Source organism: Onthophagus taurus, chromosome 1, assembly GCF_036711975.1.
Source record: "Onthophagus taurus isolate NC chromosome 1, IU_Otau_3.0, whole genome shotgun sequence".
Classification (NCBI taxonomy): Eukaryota; Metazoa; Arthropoda; class Insecta; order Coleoptera; family Scarabaeidae; genus Onthophagus; species Onthophagus taurus.
Window position 1 is genome coordinate 31,948,635 of NC_091966.1, and position 21,679 is coordinate 31,970,313.

Here is a 21,679-nt window from a genome sequence, read left to right on the forward strand (position 1 = left end):
GTTAGTATAACGTTAATTGACCGTAACATTTACATTATTATCGATTTTACTCTTATAAACTTGTTTGGGCTTATTGGTTCTTTAATCAAATAATTATACGGTTTATCGAATCTAAATTAGAAAGTTCGTTAATAGAAGTTTCCGTGACTTTCAATTATCAAACTGTAAAACTGCCAAACGTTGATTGATTCTTTTCGTTCCTTGCTGAAATTACTTTTCGAACTAATTTAACCTTTACCGGTTTCGCGCGAAATAATCGAAGATACAACCCAGATCTCCTGTGTGATTTACGTAAAACGAGTTTGGTCTTCTTGGATCGAGAATTCTTGGAAGTAACCGTCACGGCTTAATTTCTTCTCCCTTGGGACAGCTTCCGTTTCTTTGAAGCATTTAAGGGTGGTGGGTCTCCTTTTTAAAAAAGAATTCGTGTCGGTTGTGGTGGACGTGTATAGTTTCAAAGGTTTGTTCGAATTGTTCGTCTATTGTGGTGGTCAGTTCAAATTTTTAAAAGGAACTCAAAGGTATCTATTACACATTTTCCAAGTAGTGAAAGATCCGTTTACGAAAAAAACAGTGTCTTTAGAAAAATCTTTCCGTTAGCAAAATTATTAAGTATGTATCGAATTCATCGTCCGGAAAATGTGCCGACCAATCACGATCTTCTCGCTCAACTTAATTATAACACGACACGAGGGTCCGATAATGCGAAAACTTTTCACTTCACCAAGATTACGAAATGCCTTTAACCGGTTCGATCATCATCGTGTGGCACGCAAACGTTCGCAAGCATATAAAGAGGGAGACTACGTCCATGTTTTTTTGCCCTTCTTTTTTCGTCACGCTCGCTGCATAGGGGACTTTCGACGTGTTACCGATACCGACGGACCCATTTGTACCTACACATCTCGGCAGATAAAGTCCCGAAGATGATTGATGAGGGCCGAGTCCGGATTTACATTTTTTTTCCCATAGCCGAAGATTCATTTGTAAATGGAAATAAGGGCGATAACAGCTGTAATATATTTTCGAGAATCGACACTTCGAATGCAACGAACGCGATTCTTCAGTGTTAATGTTCCCATTTTTTTTCTAGATAATCGACCAGCGGTAGTCAATGTTTTGACGTGAAATTGATAAGTTATTTGAAGTTTTTCTTTGATTGGTTTGTTTTAGATGTTTATCTATGTGTGGTTTATTTTTGTATTATTTTTTTCTTGGAAGAGTGTGAATGGGTAACACCAAAGGGAAACCATCATTTGTCAAGATGACACGTGAGAGAGACATAACAGATGAAAAAATAATCCCTACTATGACAAGCTAGATATTTTCATCCCTTTGTACCAGTTTCTGGTTTCTGAAATAGGGTTTTCTGAAAGGGTTGATGACAACCATTCAGGTAACATCTGTCAGTAAATAATAACTCATTTCATAAATTGTAAGTAAAATTTAATGAATGTTTTAACAACATTCAATGAAAGATATCCATAAAACATCAAATACATGTAAATAAGACAGTTTCTAATTTTCTTAATGGCACTAGTGGTGCTATCTCATTATTTCGACCCCTGACGGGTACAAAATTTATTTTCAACGTTCTATACACGTTGATTGAATTAATCTATTTATGGGTGTAGACGAATTTGTTCCGCATAACTGAGTTACAAATTTATTTCTTTAGCTAATCTTTGGGGTGAAAATTTTCGTAGTAAAATCGTTTTTATCGATTAAAAATCGTATTTTTTACTCAATAAAACATACGTTTTGATACCATATTCTGTTCTTTGTGAAATTAGGGATACAAAGAGAGGGAAAAGAGGAGGTTACATGATCATGTAACCGTAAGAGAGGGAAATAGGGAATCCGGGATACACCGGGGCCGTGCGAAAAGAGGATGCAAGTGGGGACTCCGGGTTTCTGGTGGGGGAGATCCGCCTCGATTGGGCTTTTGGGTTCGCGGAGTTGGTTAGTTTGGTGTCCTGCCGTACGTCGATAGGTCGCACTCCAAGGACCAAAAGCTCTCGAACACTTTGCTTGATCGAGCACGCGACTACGAGCTTTTCAGAGTTTATGCTTAGTGTATCTTATTTTCTTTTCTAATCGCGTTGTGGTGATTAATTTTTATTCATTGGATCGCCGTGAATCTGGATAATGGAAATTTCGAACTGTTAATGTAAGTTAAAGATTATTTTTATCTTAAAATATTTGAACTTTAAAAAACCATTATTTTGTCATTAAACTTATTTTTGGTTTTATTTGTTTTCTTAAATTATCTTGTGTAAATATATACAAAAATTACTATTTTTATCTTTTGTCTCACGACTTTTAACCTAATAACTTAAACATGATATGTTTTGCTTAAAGAATTTTTGCATAGATAAGTAAGTGGAACGTAACAAATCCGATGTAAAACAATAGCAAATTTGTTCGTTTAAATTCCTAACACGTTCAACAATACTAAGAAATTTGTATCTGAACATGCAACTATAACAATAGGTAATTCGGAATCGATTTTCAATTTACATAGAATCCTTGTAATTGTCTGGATATGTATATTTTTTGCACACTATTTGCATGGTAATATTAACGTAGATGATTCAGGAACGTTTTCCGGTCACGAACATGAGATCCGATCCTTAGTTATTTATATCCATCACTACTTTAAACGTTAAACCAAGGGGCGATAAGTATTCGTTTTAAGTTTTATAGATATCCGTTTAATAGATAATAATTATAGCATGGCGCTCGACTCATTTGTGATAAGAAAAAAGTATAAAGATAAATGATCCATTAAAAGGGGAGTAGGTATTGGTCATAAAGTTAAATAGTTACCCAAATTCAACGGTCATCATTATGTTGTGTGTTTTGTTCTATACAAACAATAAGATAAGTATGCACGAGAATCAATATTTCTTTTGTATAGTGTATGTGATGATCGAGTGAATCTGGTTCGCTCATATTTCAGTCAAGAGACAGTTACGTTTGAAAGGAAAAAGAAAGGAATTTGAATTGGTTGAATTTTCGTTTCCGGTCGGCTGAGCCGAGCAAAGAATTGCTTTTCCAATAGAATCTCTTTGAGCTCGCCTTCGAGATTTCGCGACGCGATTCGTTTTCTTTAGAACGATCGTTTCACAGTTTCCTTTTATTCTTCTTCTTATTCCCCTTTAAGTTGCATTCGTCGCTAGAATTGTGCATTACTTAGTTGACTAACCCTCTTTGAGTGGGTTTTCCTAACTCTAGAATTTAAACGGATTAAGTGCTTCCTGCGCTTTCTTCTTCTTCTTCGTATTCAAAGTACTACACGCGGTTGTTTGCCTCTCACAAACATTCAACCGTAACTCAAACACTACGGCGTCATTAGATATGGAAATATTTATAATTCTCTTCGTAAACGTTTTTTTTTCCTTCCACTTCCAGGTAGGGGGTTGTAACCGTCTCTGTTTAGACTACGGCGTCTCCGTGTTTACGCTCTTAAATATCTCTTTTGGATATAATTCGTCAAGTCTGGGTGGGGTACGTAGCACCGTTCGTTCCACTTTAGTTTATGTTACCGCCGATGCTTATTTTGTCCCCTAGTTAGCAAACAAGGTCTTCGAATTAGAGGGTCGGTGTAAATAAGTGGAAGTCGTAAAAAATACACTCCTTTCTAAACCAAGATTAACTATGTTTCTCAAAGTTTTACGGGATTACATAAGCTATAACTTGAAATGTACGGTAGAGAAGAAACCAATTTATCACTAAATCAATACCTTTAGCTCTACACAACATTCATTCCAGACGTCCATTCTCCTTATTTTCTTCGGCGGATTTATCGTACTGGACATATGAGCCTAATAAATCCTCCTCGCCAGATCGGGGTGATTTAGAAGGCGAACTTTCAATTGAATCAATCCCTAGGACGCGGTAGTAAACAAGTTCTATTCAGTTATCGGGTACGGATTCGCGGCGCCAGCGAATTTCTGGCCCACCGTTGATGTAAATTTTCGCTTAGACGGTCGATTAATCATCCATCTCTACTAGGACGATGGTCACCCCGAAACGATTTCCAGAGCGATTAAACACCGGTTGTCCATCAATCATCGGCGTCCATTCATCTTCGAATTCGAACGGGTGACGGGCGAGATTCGTTTAATTTTTATTTTGCGCCAAACGGATATTAATAGCGAAATAATCTCATTGAAGATTTTAATCTTTAATTAAATCCCGTTGATTATAACTTTCGAAACAATTCTCTTCCTGCAAAGTCTCCATACTAGTAAATGTTATCACGAAATAATAAGCGTTACGAAAATGGTAATGCGAAAGTTACCGTGGTAGTAAACGTGTTTAAACCGGCCACTTTCGCCGTTAGGGGATCAGAGAAGCTCCCGAAGTCTCCATGACAACAGGTGCGGGAAACCCTTGTTCCTGTAGGCCCCTTAATAACACCGGAAGTCACGGCATAACTGGTACGAAGGGTTTCATGGAGGATTTATTAAAAATACCTCATAACTTCGTCAACCCTTTGAACTCTCACTTTTTTGTCATCGCTTTCGGTAAGAGAGGGCGGAGGGTGTGTTCTTGAAAACTTCATCCACAGGCGAAGTCGCTATGGCAATGAAGGCAATATTGGAAGCGCCACAATAATGGTGATGTGGGCAATATTACCTCGGAACACTCAAGTTCAAGTGCACGTTCTAATGCCCTCGAGTGGGTAATGAGGTTCTCGGAACATGGGAATTAGATTGGAGGAGATTAGTAATTTTTGTTAGTACAGAGTAGAAGGGGTTAAATAGAAGAACGCCAACGCTTCAATTCACTCTGACACAGATTGATGCAGTTAATTATTCATATACAAAGACGGTTTGTAAAGCAACGATGCATGCCGTTCGGACAGGAAAAGAGTGACATCAGCGGAAGGCGGCAATATATTTCTTATTTCTCTTCATTAAGTTGACACGCACAGTTTCTTTTGTAATTAGATTGGTGTGTCTTGAGTAAAAATTTTTTCAAATTCTTTTTTGACTTATAAAAAACTATTTGACTTACACTTCCATAAATCCTACTCATAGTATGAGAAAAAATTCTTCCCTTAGTTAAGTTCCCCCAAGTCATTATTTTAGATGCTTTACCATCGGTGTTCTGTCTCATTTTACATAAACATCCCCGAAGATATTGCGGCTTTAAATAAACGAGGCTCGTGCGTAAATAAGCCAGAAAAATAGAAAACTTTTCAACCTGTCGGTAGTTAAAATCTTGTAGTTCGATGACGGGTACAGATGACTGGTTAAGTAATGACATCACTCGGCGTTCGTAATGAGGCTGGTCTTAATGATCACTCTCATCGGTTTCGTAGAAAAAGTTGTCTATTTTTAATGGTCTACTTTTAACCGTTTTCTTGTAAACGAGATTAACCTTACGTTTTCGAAACTTATACCAACACTTAGTACTATCCAATTGCTTTTAGGTGTACTAAGCGCAAAGTCTAAGAATAACTAAAACTTCAAACAAGTAAACTTTGCTTGGTGACGTATCGTGCTAATACTAACTCTTAAGAGATTTTAACTATAAACCTAAACCACTCAAGCGTTCAAAAGAGACGTGCAAAACATCTCTTTATGAACGTAAACTGATATGACATATGTGCGCAGGTGAACCATAAGACTATTTATATGGCAAAGAACCTCGCATAAATTAACCGCACTCGGCGACTTTAAATTTTTTTAATTTATATACTTTTTTTGCGCCCCCGCTGTGGCTCGTTGTTCGAGCTTTGAATTATTGTATATTGATTTTTCCCGGCGCTCGTTAAAAACCCGTTTTAATCGTTTTTTCTTTTCAAGAAAACTTTCGATATTCGTGTTTAGTATGCATAACGTCCCGCCGACTTCACATTTAAGGCCTTGTACTTAAATGAGTCTCGATTATCGCTTGGTAATATCAAACTCCTGCCTTGTAATAAACAAATATAAATGCAAATTTAAAAATTGTTTTCGAGAAAAAAATTATATACAGTACATAGTCGCTATAACGGACTAATACGCGGAAGGGAGTGTCCGTTATAACCTAAAGACCGTTATATGAAAAGTTTCTAATTTGCACTTTAAACATGCGAACGTCTGAAGTTGCACGACTAAACCCGAAACTTTGTAGTTCTTGATCTAGTGTTAGATCTTAGTTCTAGTTATAGTTCTATAACTAAAATAATATATAACTAAAACTAGGACTAACACTAGACTTAGAACTAGAAACATTTGGGTTTAGTCGTCTTAAGAGACGCACGGCTAACTAATGTTCTAATTCTAGTTTTAATGTTAGTTCTAGTGACAGTGGTAGGTAGCGCTAGTTAGCGTAAGATATCACTATTTTACATATTTTTATTGCACTAAAACTAGAACTAATACTATACCTAGAACTAGAAATGTTCGGGTTTAGCAGTGCGTCTTCAGACATTATCACTAGAACTAACACAAGGCCTAGAATTAGAATCATTCGGGTTTGGCAGTCTTGAGAGACGTGCGGCTAAATCCGAATGTTTCTAGTTCTTGGTCTAATGTTAGTTCCAGTATTGCACTAGCACTATCACTAGAACTAGAATCATTCGGGTTTAGCCGTCTTGAGAGACGTGCGGCTAAATCCGAATATTTCTAGTTCTCGATCTAGTATTAGTTCTACTTATCGTTTAGTAAGTAGTTTAGTAAGTAGTCGTTTTATCGTTTATCTGTGAATATCGGATAGAGCAATTTGAATAACCCGATTTGGATTCTATCTACGAGCGCTAACTCTATCGAGGTTGAGTGTATTATTAAAAGTACCTATATGTTATTTGATAAAAAAGTTTTATAAAAATATCTATAAATAAGAAATTCAAGTACTCATAATGGGACATATTCGAGTTTGAACCGATCGCAATAAAGAACTTACGAATTTGCAATTAAAGCTGGATAGCTGAGACGGCAACGCACAAATCTCCGGGTAATATCTACTTTAAAATGCTTTATACGGGAATAAATTGCGACCCTTGAATAAAATAACGATAGGACGTTTACGAAGATCGACATAAATCGGGCCGAGAACAATGCGCCCGTGCAATCGGATCGGGCTTTAAAAAGTGAAACGTCCGTTTCAGCTCGGGTCCGAGTCGTAAGTTTTCTCACAAAACGCGCGCCGACCGGCGAAAGCTAGTTACTTATAAGGACTCGGAGCTGTTATTGTAATTGTAATATATATCTTCGTTATGGACGCGGCTGCGGGTATTGTAGCTTCATGCCAATATGAATAATGCATCGCCCAGCGCCCGTAGTACTGCGGCGACATGAAAATTCTTAAATTACACCGTCTCCCGGCGCTCCGCCGTAAATTTACTCCTCGCACTTCGGTCGTCACGTTAATGGGCATTGTCCGAGGCGAGATCGTGTAAATTACGTGAAAATTGAGGCGTCTTAAGTGCCTCTAATCACCTGTCTCAACGGCCCGAGTGCCATCTCTTGTATGGACACGCGAAATCTCGCTCCATTTGCATATTAGAGGGCGCCGCTTTGACGGAATTAATAATAACGATGGATACGTGATGTATCCTTTTGCCAAGAGATTAGAATTTCCTTAAAACGCGATTTGGTTAATAGTAACGTTATTACTATGTCGATGTATATGTACCATCAATTCTGTGTTCTTTCGTGCATGGTAAATGCACGGTTGGGTATGACCGGTCATGACCATGCCAGATGCAGAGGAGCCCCGCATTAGATTTCAAACGGCATCATGAGTTTTACGACGCCCCTGATATAAAGTTCAGCCCCATTGTTTTCATCTGATTTGAGACGGTCGGTGGATTTAATTAAACTTTGATTAACTTAAAAAATCGTATTTTCCGCACCATTAGCACTTGTGAAAGATGATATCAGAATCATAACGCAGCGAAGTTTTGGAAGTTTAACGTCTAAATTCTCCGTATTCACTTGAAACTCCCCTTTTACACACTTACCCAAAATGGGTAGGGATACGCGAGATCTGACCCATTAATGTCATTTCCACCCTTACTTCAATTACGGGCGGTGAGCAACGCTTTATCACGTCTACATTACAGCCTAATGTGCACATTAGATTTTCCCGTGCGTTAGATCGAACTCCAGACGTTGGAAAAGATTTTTCCTATTCCCAAAGAGGGTACTTTGTTACGACGCCTACATTGTACCGTTCCTGTTTGCTCCTCTATTCAACGTATTTCCTCGGCAATTCTCGCAACATTTGTAGAATTCAAAGGAGCCACGCCCGACAGTGCGCCTTCGCTTCGTTTCGGGCTAGCACATGCATTCGAATTCGGCGAACCGAGGTACATCTGCATTTGCAAAGTTCGTAGTGCGTGCCGAAAACAAAATCCTCGATCGTCTCGACTGTCTGCGGCGCGAAAACAATCGTTCCGGAACAATTACCATGCTCGAGAACAATTGAAGCCTGCGGCTGGATATTTTCACTTCGTGGATTACGAGAATATACTTTACTAAATGTTTTTAAGATTAATCAAATGGAACGTAAATATTTTTGGAAAAATAGAATAAAATCAAGATGTCCAATCGGGGTATAGAAAACCCAAGTCACCACCTTCTTCAGAAAAGACGAATGTTTCACACTCAGCAGCCGGTTATCTCGCAGTTCTCATCGCCATTATTTACCGGAGAGATCGCGCAACAATGAGACTCTCGAAGAAGGAGCGCACAAACCACCGTCGACCTTCTTCTTTTGGATTTATCGCCCCCGAAGCAGTGGCGTCCGTCTTCGGACCCTCTCCTTCTTCGATACACCCGATCGATAGGGCTTGTTATAAATCGACGAGGGCGGAACGTTCTCGAATTACTACTGACAGCGACATTATGTTGTGAACGTGTAGGGAAAAAGTATTGTTTTGTTGTGCGTCCCTTTAACGAGATACAATAGAATTGAACTAAAATTGGCTTCCAAGTTTTAAAAGAATCTTAAAGTTATCGAGAAAATCTTTAAGGATTTATGACACCGTTGAGGAAAAACCAAAAGTGTGGTGAGGAAATAATGGTTCTAAGTATTCAGACAGAAAGGGGCTTTCTAATTTAGAACAGGCATAGAAGATACGCATCTGTGGAACGTGGAATTTGAAGAACTATCCCCTAATTGCGATCGCCTTACAAGAGGAGATTTATTGCCGTTCTAAACTTTTACAGTCGCTGTAAATAGCTCTGTCTGACCTGCGCCGCTACTGAAGACGCAAGAACAGGAGGAGATAAGCGGCGTCAAGATCATATTCGAAATGGCCAGATAAACGCGCCGACCGCGCGTAAAACCACAGTCGGTCAGGCGAAAGGTACCATAAAACCACATTGGCCGAAGGATAATAAATTTTATCTACGGGGGGCTGATTTGTGCTTAAGGAAACAAAAAAGATTACTTAAAATATAATAACGTTTAAATTTTAAATCAATCTAAAATAAATAACTATTTAAGATATACCCACATGATAAGCATCCGTTAAATTAAAACTTTCTAGCTCTCTAGGTCTAGTGTTAGTTCTAGTTTTAGCTGTTATTCAGTACTACATTGTTGTATATTTTTATTGAACTAATGGTAGAACTAACACTAGACCTAGAACTAGAATCATTTGGGTTTAGCCGTACGTCTCTTAAGACGGCTAAACCCGAATGCTTCTAGTTCTAGGTATATTATTAGTTCTAATGCTAGTATTAGTTCTAATTTTAGTTGTTATTCAGCGTTAGATAGTTGTATATTTATATATATAGTTCATTGCACTACTTCTAGGTCTACTGTTGGGTCTAGAGACAGTGCTAGATAGCGCTAGTTAATACTAGATATCGCTATGTTGGATATGTGTATTGAAATAAAACTAGAACTAACACTAGACCTAAAACTAAAAACATTCTAGTTCTAGGTCTAGTGTTAGTTCTAGTTTTAATCGTTATTCAGCGCTAGATTGTTGTATATTTCTATTGGACGAAACTAGAACTAACACTAAATCCAGAACTAGAAATATTCGGGTTTAATCATCTTAAGAGACTAGCTTCAGTGTTAGTTCTAGTTTTAGATGTTATTCAGTGTTAATATGTTGTATATTGTTATTGAACTAAAAATAGAACTAACACTAGAAACGTTCAAGTTTAACCGCACGTTTGTTAAGACGACTAAACTCGAATACTTCTAGTTCTAGGTGTAGTGTTACTTCTGATGCTAGTGTTAGTTCTTGTTTTAGTTGTTATAAAACCACATTGGCCGAAGGATAATAAATTTTATCTACGACGAGGGGTTGATTTATGTTTAAGGAAACAAAAAAAAATTACTTAAAATATAACGTTTAAATTTATCAATCTAAAATAAACAACTATTTAAGATATACACACATGATAGACATCCGTTAAATTAAAACCTTCGTGACAGTTTATACGATGTAAGGGAAAAACGCTGTCAACTATCGTAGCTCGATGTTATCGCAACGTCCTATAACTAGGCCCCCTAATTTAAATAATACTGAATATGTATGACTTGCAGCAACTATCAGAAAGTCCAGCAGACAAAATAGAAAAGATGTATTAATTTTCCACACCTTAATAACGTCTAATTATCACGTTAATTGCAGGCAAATATAAAGCGAGACGATTCTCTGGATTGCGTTGAGTGGGTGGATTGTTTACTTCGATAATTCGTTGGAAACCATTTCAGCATTAATATTCATCTCGGTTAAAAATTCCGAGAAAAGGCAATTACGTTTAACGAACCGTTTCGAAGTTAATTTATACGTCGCCTGGTTGTCAGCGGTCCTGAATCTGTTCCTCTACCGTCTTAATCACCCGTTTATAAAAAGAGGTCGATCAATTTTCCGAGCGATTTTAATTGGCCATTGTTCGCGTGGCCGAGGCGCTCAATTTGTCACCGGTAAGCTTCGGATGGGTTTCGATCTTGGACGTGAGCCTCGCTTTCGGTATGATTGGAATTCCTAAGGAATCGAATAAATTGCTACCGGAATTTGCATAAATCCTGTACAAGTCGGCACAGGTAAACAAGGAAATATTCGTGAGGCTTCTCACGCCGAGACGATGGAACGCGTAAAGTGGAGGCGGTTATTTGAATAAGTAATGCGAGCTAGTGATGTATGGCGGCATCTTTCGAGTGCTTCTCGTCTTCCCCTTGAAAAAAAAAATTGCGACCGAGAGGAAAAACCACCCGAAAACGGGAATATATTGCTAGATGGGGTGAATTCCCTGACACCGCTGTGGGGGTATTTTAAATATATTATGCGCACCCTCTTTGTGGGGTGCATTAATAGCGAATTAATTCTATATAGTTTGGAAAGTATAGGGCTTCCTGTTATTTTCGGAAACCGATAGTAAACTTTTTTTTTACTAGAATCGTAAAGACAAATTCGAATGGTGCTGTGGTAGGTCTCTACAATAAAACCGTACGTGATGCAACTACCCAAACATAGCCACCGGTCAATGAAATAAAGGGAACCGGACTTTTTTGTAATCGACGTGTGTTCCAGTACCTCTTTGGGCACACGATTTCAGGCACAAAAGAGCACGTGTCTGCCATGTGAACCGCCACACAGAGAAGGAGTTCTTTGGCTCGATCATGACTAATGCTACCGGTCCACCAGAAATGCTTGGTATTCTCTTCTTTTACCCCAGCTCCTTTTCCCCGAATCTCTACGAGTTCTCGTTTGCACGTCACGACATCTGGAAGCTACCGACTTCGTCTCTAATGAGATCCGACACGATCCCATGTTCACTAAATATTCGCTTAATAGGTGAATGTCGTTGTTAGTGCTAAATTTAACGAGTTTAGTGTTTACCGGATTCATCATTTTAAGTTGAATCTTTTCGTTGTGGATGTATTTGACTTTGAGCGATAATTAAGGCTGATTTATTCGCTGGGGACTATATTTAACTTCGAGAGACTTTGAACGCTCCTGTGGGGACTTGTCGCGGGATTGAAGCTGTCATTTTTCTCGCTCGTAAAGCGATTATCATCGGAGCTCCAAAGTACTTTGATGTTTATATTTTTGGACGGGCGTATAAAGTGGTTTTTAATTAGACATGTCTGTGGTCTTAAGACTTTCAGTAACCTTAAAGTGAAATATTAAAGATATTAAACTGTCTAATACACTATTTAGTTTCGAACGATAAATTGAAAAAATATTATTAACTTTGAAATAGCTTCTTAATATCTTTTTAATCCAAGTTCAATCAAACAAAACCGCAATAAAGCTCAAACTAAGTCGATTGCAGTCTGCGTCCGGCTACTTGATTATCTGCTTATCCACATCACATAGCCCCTCGAAGTTGAGCAGGACAGTTGGACCGTGCCTAATGGATATCGATTCTAGTCGAGGAGGCGGCAGCAAAAGTTAGTTACCCGAGCCACAGCCCCCGGTTGGTGCACCGAACACGGGCACCGCTTTATCTCAATCATCATGGTCATTACACAAACACTTCGCCAACAGAGGCCGCCGTTCTTATCAAATAATTACCGCCAGCGCGACGGGAAACCTCTTTCAAATAAAAAAGGCGAATAATTAAATCTTTTCATGTTGCCACCGGCAGCTGTGCGGCCGCAACCTCCGGACAGAAGACATCTTGTTCACGAGATGTTATCTGTTCAGTCGCCACCAGACTGATTCTCGACCCGAAGAATGGACTGACGCTGATAGAACAGAGGCAATTGACGCTGAAAAGGGAACTTAACCGAGCTTTTATGGCACCGTTGTTTTCTTCGACCGGGAAAAGATGTTTGTTGACGTCGAAACCCAAGTGGAAGCTCGTGTGGTATTCGGGGGTTGAGATCTTGATTGTTTAAAATTACGACTGAACTTCGGGTGGGGGGAGATAAGTTTTGAGATAAGTTTGATGGACGGCTTATGGTAGCTGGTAACTGCAGCAATTAGTGCCCCTTAAACGTTCAGATAAGGCCCAAACTGTTTGATAATTATTTTAAAATAACGGAAACATCTGGAAATCGTTAGTTTCATTCTATATTTATGACATAATCGTTTATTTTAAACACTTTTAAACACACAAAAGTACCTGTTTGAGTAATAAATTTTCTAAGTACCAGTTGGTGTCATATAAGTAACAACTTATTTCGTAATAAAACTCTAGTATATATGGTTTTTCGAAAGGTTTGTCGAACTAAATACAATAATTTCTAATGTTTTATTGCGTAAGTATGCGTATTCTAGTTGCAACTCTAACTTGTAGTTTATTAATTTATTTCATTGTAATTATTACTTACAATTAACTAAGACGACTAAACCAGAATGTTTCTAGTTCTAGGTATATTGTTAGTTCTAATGCTAGTATTAGTTCTAGTTTTAATCGTTATTCAACGCTAGATTGTTGTGTATTTTTATTGAACGAAAACTAGAACTAATACTAAATCTAGAACTGGAAACATTCGGGTTTAGTCGTCTTAAGAGACTAGCTCTAGTGCTAGTTCTAGTTTTAGAGGTTATTCAGTGTTGGAATGTTGTATATTATTATTGAACTAAAAATAGAACTAACACTAGAGCTAGTCTCTTAAGACGACTAAACCCGAATGTTTCTAGTTTAGGTCTAGTATTAGTTTTGATGCTAGTGTTAGTTTTTATTTTAGTTGTTATTTAGCGTTAGATTGTTGTTAGACACTCCCTTCCCCATACTTATCCATTATATCGAGGTTTTATTGTATTTACTTAAAAGTTTTTATTAAAAGTTTGAATGTTGGTATATTTCCTAAGTTGCAAAGGACACTTTAGCGAAACTAAATAACAGTGACCAATTGCACTTTGATAACCGGATTCCAGAGCATGCTCACCATGAAACAGCTCCGTTTGCGAAACTTCCCGCTGGATATTACGGCGAACTATTCCCGTATTAATTATTCCCGCAGAGTTTATGAACCGGAATGGAACTTCGCGCGACCATTCTACGTGATATAAATTCTTGGCATCTGACCCCGGCCGGATCGGGACGGCTCTATATTAATGCTCCGGCCATTGTGCAATAGTTTCATCCTAGCCCGACCGCGATCCTAACTTTTCGCGAAGTATTTCGACCCAACCTCATTCAGGTGTCCGTTCCTCGATCCTAAATAGCTGCCGTAATTTACGGAGTTTCGAACGAAACTCGCTAATAACCGCTCGGAAACGTATACGAGTCGCGACGGGCTTAGCGTGTTCCATGGAAACTAGTTTAGAGAGGAGGGTCGCGTGTTCTGTTTTGCGGTAATCGATATGTGCCCCCCGTGGATATACGATCCATAGATGAGCTTTAATTGCTAAAGTTTCTTCTGCGTTGAGTATTATCGAACCAGACGACTCTAAAAGAAAACAATTTACCGTGGCACTGTATCAAATCCAATTCTCCAGAAGACTTTAATACGAGTCCAAATAAGAAATAGTCAAATATTTGTCCGCAAAGAGAGGCGACAGACACGCCGAGGCTATTCTCCAAGTCTCCCCTAAAACGCAATCCTAATAAAGTCCGTCGTAATACTGCCTCGGGGTCTCGGAACGCGGAAACTCTATAGGGAGGCGAACTGTCTCTATGCATTATTAACGGTCTCGTGATCAAACGGGGTCGGTTTCGCGGTTTTTGCTCTTGACTCCTTCGACATGTTACCGAGCTGGTGTTCCAATAGACCTTCAGCGGCTTCTGTTGGATTCAATTACGCCCCAACGAGGCCTGTGTTGAATGGGTAATAGATATTTTATCGTATAATGAGAAAGAGCTGCCACTGAAAGTTATTGTTAATAAAATACGAGAAGCGATCTTAAATAGGTTTCCTAAATTAAGACACATTTTTTATTGTTGTGACCACAAATGATGAGTAACAACGGAATTCGTTTAGTTTCTCGCTATAAAATTCCTACTAATGAATAAGCGGCATTGTTGTGAAACCCAGTAAAAGCCCGAGAAGGTTTGCCAGAATAAATAATCAAAGAATCTCCTTGGCGTCGTCATGTCTAAACAAACACACTCGAGTACCAGACATAACACTTTTCTCTGATAAAATAATTACTAGAATGCTTTCTGCGTGAAAATAAACGAGGCGTTCCAAGAATTCGTTTTTCTCTCCCTTCCTAAGAATTATTATTTTTTATAAGGGGACTGTCAAATAAAATGAACCTCGCCATTATTACATTTCTCGAGTATCCTTCTGCTCGAAGTGGGATCCTTCACGAAAAGTGGGTTCTTTCTGGAGTGCCTATCATCTCTCAGTGAAATTGCGTCCGACTGGGACCGATCATTAATTTTTATATTTTATTTTCAGGTGAAATGGTCAAACTAACAAGGCAGCCGCAATTGGAGAAGAAAAGATGAAGGTACTAACAGCAGGATTGGTCCTAGCGACCCTGATGGCCATAACGGATGGAATAGACCCTTGTAAGTAATCGTTCCCACGGGACACCAGGTTGCCGAGAAAACGGGAACAAAGCGAATCGTATTTGCATGTCAGAGCGCTTTAACAGGTTACAACCGGGACGCAAAAGGTAGATCCTTTTGTTTCCTACCAAAGGGGCGACTTTAATAAAGGCCTATTTGCATTTTACAATATTAATCGGCGCTGCGAAAAAAAGTTTAAATGAATAAGCCGACCAGCTGGCAACCCGAGAGTAACTTTATTTACTTATCGAACTTTTTTTTTGTTAGCCGCGGATGGAGTTTTTAATTAAGCTATTATTGGTGCAAAGCGAGCTCTCGCATATTCCCCAAGCAAACTTTTCATCGCCTTTTTGAATAAAAAAATTAAAGTTTAATCTAAAACTTTTCTTTTAGAAACTTATTGCTAACATAGGGCCACTAATTTTAAAAGTTTTTTTTAAGAATATCGTACGAAACAATCTTATCAGTAATAACCCGCCATTCAAACCAACATCTTCATCTTAGAAGTCACCCTCTTACCATTGAAAGACCCTCTTATAGAAATCACTTACTCTCAGTCTATATGTACAACAAGCAATTCCATTTTATTGGATCTCTCCCCTTTTATTGAGAAATACATTATATTCATCTGATATTCTATTTTTAGCTTTATTTTTCTTTTCTTTCTATTTCTATAACTATTTTTATTTCGATTTTAATTTCTATTTAACTTATTCCTCGTTTTCGTTGCAGCACAATGCATAGCTCCCTTAGGGATGGAAAGTGGTGCAATTAAAGACGAAGATATTACAGCAAGTTCATCTTTTGATAGTGGAAATGTTGGCCCACAACACGGAAGGTAATCATTAAAACTTTCTTGTTTAATCTTATTTCATTTTCTTATTATCATTTTTCTCCTTTAGAGTTCGCTGTGAAATCAATGGTGGTGCTTGGTGTCCTCAAACGCCTGCAACCTCTGAAGTAAAAGAATGGATTCAAATTGATCTACACACTGTACATGTAATAACAGGTTCTGGTACTCAAGGCCGATTCGGAAATAGTCAAGGTGTAGAATACGCCGAAGATTATTTGTTAGAGTATTGGAGACCGCGGCTTTCAAAGTGGATTAGATATAGAAATCATAAAGGGATAGAAGTTATGAAAGGAAATATAAACACTTATTTGGAGTTTAAAAGTGAATTGGAGCCACCGATTATGGCTAGTAAGGTCCGATTCTTGCCGTTTAGTTACCACAAAAGAACCGTTTGTATGCGCGTGGAGTTGTATGGATGCAAATGGACAGATGGAATTGTAAGTTATTCGATGCCACAAGGTGATAAAAGAGGAACGAGTTGGGAATTTTACGATACGGCGTACGATGGACATTGGGATGGTGAAAAACTTTTATATGGTTTGGGACAACTAACTAATGGAAGATTCGCTCAAGATGATTTTAAAACTGCTTTCTACGAACAAAACAATGTGGAAGGTTGGGTTGGTTGGAAAAATGACACTCGAGAAAATCGACCGATCGAAATTGTTTTTGAATTCGATAAAGTGCGCGAGTTTTCTTCTTTAAATATCTACTGTAATAACCAGTTTACTAAAGACGTTCAAGTGTTTTCCGAAGCTAAAGTGTTGTTTAGTGTGGGCGGAAAGAAGTATAAAGGCGAACCCATCACTTTCGATTACATCGAAGATAGAATCTTCGAAACTGGTCGGAACGTTTCTATCAAACTACACCATCGCGTGGGAAGATTCGTGAAACTTCAATTGTATTTCGCTGCACGGTGGATACTAATCAGTGAAATTACCTTTGATTCCGCTGTCGTTTACGGAAATATAACCGAAGAGGAAGAAGATATCGAAGAACCCTTACAAAAAGACGACGATTTAAACATGAGTGCTGATAAAAACGTAGTTAGCGCGGTGAATACGCCATCGGGTATGGGACAATATCTTGGAGTTGTAGTTGGTTTGCTCTCAGTTTTAGCTGTCACTATGATCTCTGTCGTTGTTTTTATAATTATTCAACAAAGAAGATACAAATCTTCACCGAGACCATCTCAAATACCCAATGCTTGTGATAAAGCAGCTTTGTATCGCGAACCGAGTGTTGGGCGACTACCGAGCAGTTCTGATTATGCTGATGTTCGTGATCCAGAATACGCAGTTCCTTTACAAGCTCCTCAAACACCTCGTAATGCTCCTACTCTGCACAATTTCTTGCCAAAACCTCCTAGCATACCACCACCTCATGAAAGATATTATGCTGCAACGGAAATTTGCAATACTGGATTTGTTCCACCTCCACCTCCTTTGTCTACCCCACCTCCAGTTAGGATTGGAAGACAACCCAGATATATTTCTGGATCCAATAAGACTTACGTAGGACCCTAGGCTACCCACTCTGTGATATTGCATATGCGAGCATCGACATTGGTTGTTTCATTGAAAGGTGAGTTATTATAAGGAAGAAAATGGTGGGAAGAGAATTAATTTATTTTCTTTGTTTCAGTTCGATGTAATCAACCCATAAGGCTGACGACTACCAAAAGTATTGTTTTTAATTTATCGAATCGGGATCGAATGTACTTTACATAAGTTTGTACAGTATTGCTTAAATACGACAATCTGTCAAGTGTAAACGAATATAATAACTAGCAGTTTAGAAAATGTAAATAAAGCGGTAATAAACTATATTAATCGGAATCGTAAGGAATCGTATAGCGATATTTAAATTAAATTAATTATTATTTCTACCTTTGTACATATCGAAAACCTGTACAGAAATATATGTTCTTAATAGTAATTCTTGTTTCATTTACCCAACCCAATCCAATATATAAAACTTGATCGTTTTTCACATTTTTTATTACATCCCAACCATAAAAGCGAAACAAATAAACTTCTAAGCAATTTGAAAATTGGTTCGGAAATTTACGATAATGTCGAAACTGAGGAAGCGTTGTATTTGCGGGATGCAAATTCATCACCGAGGCATAAAACCGTCATAGGTGATTTACCGTGGCAATTTGTTAGATATCTTAAAGCGGCACATCTAATTTGCTATATTTAGGCGCACTTAATTTCCCTAGCATAAATCTGGGTGGGAAAATCCGACACCGCGAAGAAGGTGGGCGCCATAAATCGCCGCGTTTTGCCCATTTTTCTCGTCCGGGCAAAACACGCGGTCGTTACCGGGTTCGGAACGGCATTTTATGTTTCCTCTATGAATATGCACGTTGTACCGCATGCACTTAAGGAGTCCCATGTCCCAGCTGTGCCCTAAATTAATGCGACCACTTTACGTTTTGACAGTGCGTTTAGAGTCTGGTGCGGACCTGGGCCTTGGGAACGAACGTTTACCTATGTCATTTTTCGTTCGAGATAAGTGAATTGTTTTCGAGTGGGTCGGGACCACTAATTAAATTGTAAATCACTGACGGAATCTCGAGTATTAAGGTTTGTTGAAACGTCTTGGAAAACAAACACTTTAAAGTGGAGGAGAGAACGAAATATAGACTCCTCCTCGAAACTTCATATATCGTGATTAGTGCCGAAGTTAAGAGAACAAACGAAACTTTGGAGACATCTTGACGGTTTTGCTAACATTTTGACGAGAAAATCGGATTTGGCGAAAAGCAAACTTTCTTGTAATAACATTAAACGTCAGCCTTATTGAGAACTTCCATTTAATATAAAAGAAAATATTTCGATTTTTCATTGCGATTTATTAGTCTATCATCTTTCTTTCTTTCCCCCAACCGACAAATGTTTTCTTTATCCGCATACAAAACAGTATAAGGGCGGAAATTTACATTCGTATTTTGCACAAAAGACGCCCCAATGGTTCGCAACTCAACAAATCCGTCCAATTTATTACCGGATTTGGTCAATTAGATCTAGGACCGACGCTTACGCGTCATTATCATGATGTATTACTTCAAGTCGGACCATTCAGGATTCACATCTGCCCCGATCTGGGGCGGAATCGGATCCATTCGTGTAGGGCGAAATCGGAATAATGGGACGCATACGCGACCCGCCCGCTTAAAATCGTACTCTGCACATTGATTTCGACGTGAATAAGATCCGGAGGCCACAATAGCCTGTCAACAGGGCGTGTAAATCGCGCCCGGATTGTTATTTTAGCGAATTTATGCACGAACGAAAGTGGTACGATGTATAGGTCGGTCGGAGGATGTGGAGTTTCGTTCGCCAGTTCAAATTTATGGCGCCGGAGAACGTCGATACAGTAGCCATAAACACCGTTCCTGTCGTTCTTGGGCGTGGAGTTGAATCCTCATGATTCATTGATATTGCGTTTTGAACGCGGGGTAGTTCAACTTTCACCATTCGTTTTAATTCTGTTTATAATCAATAGATTTGTGAAGAGTAATGAGGTTGTCCAAACAAAACGGATCTTTCTTTCGAAAATTTTACTTAACAGATTCTGACTCAACTGTTTGTAGATTCACTTATAAGGAATAAATCCCCACGAATAAACCAAACATATCCGCCTTTAACGTTTTCCTTTTAGGTTTAGGCGTATTTGTATTTTTACTACCTTCGGGTTTATTACAATTTTACGCGTTTCTAAGCCACCTCCGCACTAGGTGGCTGACGGCATTAGGCCGGGAATTTAATATTTCCCCCAGGCGTTTTAATATCCCTTTGTGAGCGACGTTCACTGGAAAGAGGAAACGCTCCGTTTGCTAGGATACATTTCATAACAGCGAACTCTGCTAGATTTCGATGCACCCGTCCACGCAATAAGCGAAAATCGGCGATGATGCAGCACTACTGCATTTATTAATAAACCCAGACCGACGGGCTCAAAGGAGTGCTCGCAGCAGGCTCGGATTACCGAAGGATTTAAAGACTTCCGCCCAAGCGCTCGTCGCCGACTAAATTGAATCGGACACAATAGAGGGCCATTAAAAATACTAATACCTTGCCGACGTCAAAAGGTCGCAAGAGAAAAAAACCAGCAATTGTATAGTGCGATCGGTTTGTGACTTATGACGGATCACCGCTGTGTTAATACCTGGGTTCTTCCCGTTTGTCACGTGCGGAGATTATCACAAACACCGTATGCTTTATAGTTTATACACCATGTCTGTTTTTTTACCACTATCATTATTTTACACTCCAAGACAGGAAGTTCTAACATTCTTAAGGAATTTGTGAAACGATTATTAGTTGAATTATATCCAATTTTGCATGACTACGATTATAGAAATTTATGTCTATCCAACACCATCTTTGGTCCATCCGGAGATTCTTAAGTGTTGGTAACCAATCGTTAGACGACCTAATACATAGTTACCGTACGTAACTAATCTCACACATTTCTATGCAAGCGTATAAGAGATTTCTTGCATACCGTTCTGGCGGGTTGATTTGATTAGTAGGCGCTTAGGAGCAGTCTTTCAATTACCGGCTAACTCCTTATGATTTGTGACTAGTCGATGCTATTTTTAGTGGGCTCCAGGCCATATTTGAGGCGTAGCTAATAGGCTTAATGAAAGCCGACCGTTTACCTTTCATAAATGTAGGTAATTTTGTTTTTAGTTGATATTGAAAAAAATTCTGGAAAAGAAGGAAACCAAAAAAAAGAAATGAAAACGTCAAAAGAGGATTATTGTATTGTTAGATCGATTTTTATTATAAAGCCGTCTACGTAGAATTCAATACCATACGATACCAAATGGGTTGTACCGTGGAAAATGAGACGCAGCTGCCATCCATATGTGAGCGAGAGAGAGTTGGACCACATATTCATATGTAGATCCCATTTTGAACTGGTCCATTGTCGGTCACGTGCAGCGCCAGCTGCCGCATACGAAACCTCGTCGTTTGGGGTTGTGGGGTGATCCGCAATTACTGCTGACTTTTAATAACTACATACCTAGCGAGAGATTAGCCACGCTCGGATGAATCGCCAAATTAAATTTCTGGTAAATATTTGCCTGTTGTGTAAATCCTTCCCAATACAAACGAGCGGCATTCAGCTAGCCGTTTCGAGTGGGAGTGTGGTGAATTAAATTTATGGGATCCGGTATAGACTCAGGCCATCTGACAAGAGTGGGCCTAGTAATTCGAGATGTTATTAATCTTATGTGGATAATAGCAATAGTGACCACAACTAATTTTCTCTATAGAATTAGAACACAGCAACTGATATAAATTCCCACGAGATCTTTTTTAAACGTACTCAAAAAAGTTGACTGTTATTACAAATAACAAACTGTTTTGTATCGCCGTCGCATAAAGATAAAAAAGCGTTGAAACCCAGGTGCTTTACGTCTATGAGTTTC

General features: G+C 38.7%; 1 protein-coding gene across 1 annotated transcript; it reads left to right on the forward strand.

Annotated features, from left to right (window-relative positions):
* Positions 1–1,969: 1,969 nt before the first annotated feature.
* LOC111417596 (discoidin domain-containing receptor 2-like) lies at positions 1,970–18,168 on the forward strand. The gene is made up of 5 exons (XM_023049925.2): positions 1,970–2,170; positions 15,265–15,377; positions 16,110–16,215; positions 16,280–17,814; positions 17,875–18,168. Exons 2-4 carry the CDS (start codon positions 15,311–15,313, stop codon positions 17,754–17,756), a joined length of 1,650 nt encoding a protein of 549 aa, XP_022905693.2. The 5' UTR covers positions 1,970–2,170; positions 15,265–15,310; the 3' UTR covers positions 17,757–17,814; positions 17,875–18,168.
* Positions 18,169–21,679: the final 3,511 nt, after the last annotated feature.